This window comes from Myotis brandtii, unplaced genomic scaffold (assembly GCF_000412655.1).
Source record: "Myotis brandtii unplaced genomic scaffold, ASM41265v1 scaffold940, whole genome shotgun sequence".
In the NCBI taxonomy this organism is placed as follows: Eukaryota; Metazoa; Chordata; class Mammalia; order Chiroptera; family Vespertilionidae; genus Myotis; species Myotis brandtii.
The window spans coordinates 808,754-811,822 of NW_005371877.1; the positions used below are offsets into that span (position 1 = coordinate 808,754).

General features: G+C 69.0%; 1 protein-coding gene across 1 annotated transcript in view; it reads right to left on the reverse strand.

Annotated features, from left to right (window-relative positions):
* Positions 1–3,063, reverse strand: part of MRPL23 (mitochondrial ribosomal protein L23) — a 5,954-nt gene extending 2,891 nt beyond the window's left edge. The window contains exons 1-4 of the mRNA XM_005885932.2: positions 2,639–3,063; positions 1,876–1,998; positions 927–1,009; positions 328–401 (exon numbers count right to left, since the gene is read on the reverse strand). Of these exons, the coding sequence (XP_005885994.2) occupies positions 328–401; positions 927–1,009; positions 1,876–1,998; positions 2,639–2,829 (471 nt within the window). The 5' untranslated portion in view covers positions 2,830–3,063. The remainder of the gene's footprint in view (positions 1–327; positions 402–926; positions 1,010–1,875; positions 1,999–2,638) is intronic.
* Positions 3,064–3,069: the final 6 nt, after the last annotated feature.

Here is a 3,069-nt window from a genome sequence, read left to right on the forward strand (position 1 = left end):
CGGCTCTGAGGCTCGGCGTGGTCTGGTTTCTGTCAGAGCCCAAATCCCCGGGCCTGGGTGGGCCTGCTCTGCCCGCAGCGTGCTCAAAGTTCAAAGGCTCCACAAGGGTGGCCCCCGAGAAGCTCCGAAGCGCCCCGACCCGCCCCTCCCACCAGCTTAACTGTGCTTTGAACCCCAGCTCCTCACGGATCTTGTTGTGGATTAGAGCCAAGGGCCTTCCTGGGCCCCGGGCAGTGGCTGCTGCACAAACAGGGCCTCCCCGCCCCGAGAGGTCACTGCCGGTCACGGCCCCCCCTGGCCCCCTGCCGCCGCCAGGCACACACTCACCAGCTGCACGTAGGCCACCTTGTAGTCCGGCTTCTTCACCCTGACGTTCCTGTGGTCCCTCTTCCTGTTGGAACCTGTCGGGGGGAGAAACCCTTGACTGCCAGCACGAAACTTTAAGTCCCACTAATCCAGGCGCCCACTTTCTAAAGAGACGGACCGGAGAGACTGGGTGCACGGGTGCCGGCAGGGCACACCCCACAGGCGGCCGTGCAACCTGCGGGCCATGCGGGGGGCGTGAGCCAGACCCCTCTCTGCTAAAACCCCCAGCACAGGGCTTCTCGGTCAGCACAGCGGCTCCTGCCGGCTCCTCGCCTCGGACCGAAGGCCTTCAGGTCTCCGGGGAGGAAGGGGGCCAGGAAGGAACAGGGCAGGCGAAGGGGTGCAGCCGCGCTCCGAGGGGCCTGTGGGGCCGGCCGCCAGCTCTGCTCAGGCCCAGACCCAGCTCTGCCCGTGAGAAATGTGACCCTGGAGGTCAGCCCGGCGCCCTGTGCCGAGAACTAGACCCACGGAGTGGCCGCAAGGGTGAGGTGGTCAGTGGCACAGAGGGGCGGGGGGCGATCCCATACGTGCAACGGGGAGCAGCCCCACCAGGCACCCACCATGCTGCACCCTGGTCCGCACGGCGGCCACGGGCACGCTGTAAATGCGCTCCAGGTAGTTCCTCAGGTCCACCCTGGTCATCCTGGGGGAAGAAGGACAGGGACATGTGAGCTGGGCAGGCGACAGCAGCCAGGCCTTTGGGGAGAGTCGCCGGGTGGCGGGGAGGATGGGGGCACGGCCTCCTCGGCCTCATCAGGGAGAAGCCACGCCGTGGCTAGGCTGGACCCCCCCAGGGCCAGCGGCGGGCCCCTCCCATCACTCCCACTGCCACGTCAGCGTGGGGGTGACGGAGGGACCAGGCCCCAGGCCCCTGGCCAGTCCCACTCGCCCTCCTACTGGTCCACGCTCACGAGAGGCCCAGCGGCCTCGCTGAGGGGAAGGCTCCCGGGGGAAGTGGTGGTCTGCGGGTGCCCCCTGGCTGCCGGGAGCCCAGCCGGCCCAGCGTCCAGCCCTGGGGGGGCCCCCCCCGTCTAGCTCCCACCCCACCTCGAGGTCCTGACCGGCCCTTGCAGAAAGTGACTGTCCTTGGTGGGTGAGGCCCGTTCCCTTTCGCCGTGAGCGCATCTGAAACTCGGGCCCCAGCCTCTCCTGCCCCTGCCAGCTCCCACGGGAGCGCGAGCCAAGCCTGGGCCCACCCCTGGGGCAGGCACACCCTGCCGTTCCCAGCAGCACCCTGCAGCTGTGGTGACAGGAGGCCCGGAGGAGCCACCTGGAGGAGCTGCTCTGGGGACCAGGCCTAGCCTCTGGGGAAGAGCAGTGACTCGATTCGCGGGAGGGGCAGGAGAGAAGCCCCCTTGGGCTCGCCCCCAGCTTCCCCAGGTGCCGGGGGCTGGCCAGGCTCGGCCTCGCACACAGCAGGCCTCCGTCAACATTTGCAGAGCCTCGTGGGGCTGCTGCAGGGCTTTCCGCGCGGCAGGAAGCCTCGCCCGCCCGTTCCTGCAGACTCACTCCATGGGGATCCGGAACTGCACGGTGTCCTCGGGCTGGGCTGTGCCGGGCCGCACCAGCTGAATGAAGAAGTTGGTGCGGAAGACACGGAGCTGCGGGTTGCCCAGCTGGTACAGGGGGTACCTGTGAGGGGGAGATGCGTGTCCACCGGGGGCCCAGAACGCCCCACAGGCCCCCATCTGCCCACCAGGTCAACGGGGGCAGGAAGCGAAGGGGGCAGCTCCCTGCAGGCCACTGCCCCAAGGTCCCCTTCACTCACGCACACGGGCTGCTGACCTCTGAGGCCAACCTTCGGAAAGCGCCAGCCAGTGATTCAAGAAACAAAGAGCCACAGAGAACAGGCCCCAGCCCCCAAACAGGCAGGCGGCCCCGGCATGGCGGTCGCCATCCCAGGGGTGGGCCCCCGCGGCCAGCCAGTGCGCTGGGGTGAGGTGGGATGGAGTCAGCTCACGGGCACAGGCTCAGCCCCGCAGTGGGGACGGGTCCCTTGCACACCCCCTGGGGAGGAGGACGCCAGCTCCTCCGGGACAAGAGTGAAGACGCAGGGTTCGGGGTACACGGTGTGTTCAGTTCCCCGCCCTGCCTCCTCCACCCCGAAATCCCCCAGGGTGGGCAGAGACCCACTGCCATCACTAAATGGACCCGGGCTCCGGGCCACACGGGCAGGCTGGGAGCCCAGGGGCAGAGCGTGGTGGAAGGTGGGTGCTGGGGGTCTCCCCGAGGGTCCCACCCACACCCTGGGACCATCTGCAGCACCCAGCACCGGAAGGGGCTCCGTGGGGCCGAATTCCACGCTGGCTCTTGCTTCCCAAGTCTGGGGGTGTGAGGAGGCCAGGGGGTCAGAGGGCCTGGTGGGGTGTCCTGAGGGGGGCCTGGCTGAGGCAGGAGCGGTGGGGGCGACTCCCCAGGGCAGGGCTCAGGCCAGGACACCTGAACTGAACGGCGGGGTACCATCCGCCGGGTGAGTGTGCGGGTGACCAGGTCGGCCTTTGTGCGGGGTTGGGCACCGGCAGGGGCGGGAAGGGAGCAAGTCTGAGGGTGCGAGGCCTGCTTGTTGGACCCCAAACTCCTCACGGGAGCTCAGGCTGACAGCGGGCCCCTCGTGGTGACCAATGGCAGCACTGCAGGGGCCAGCGGCTGGCCCCCGGGTCACGTGGGAGTGCGGGGGCCCTGGTTCAGACCCCCATCCCCGCC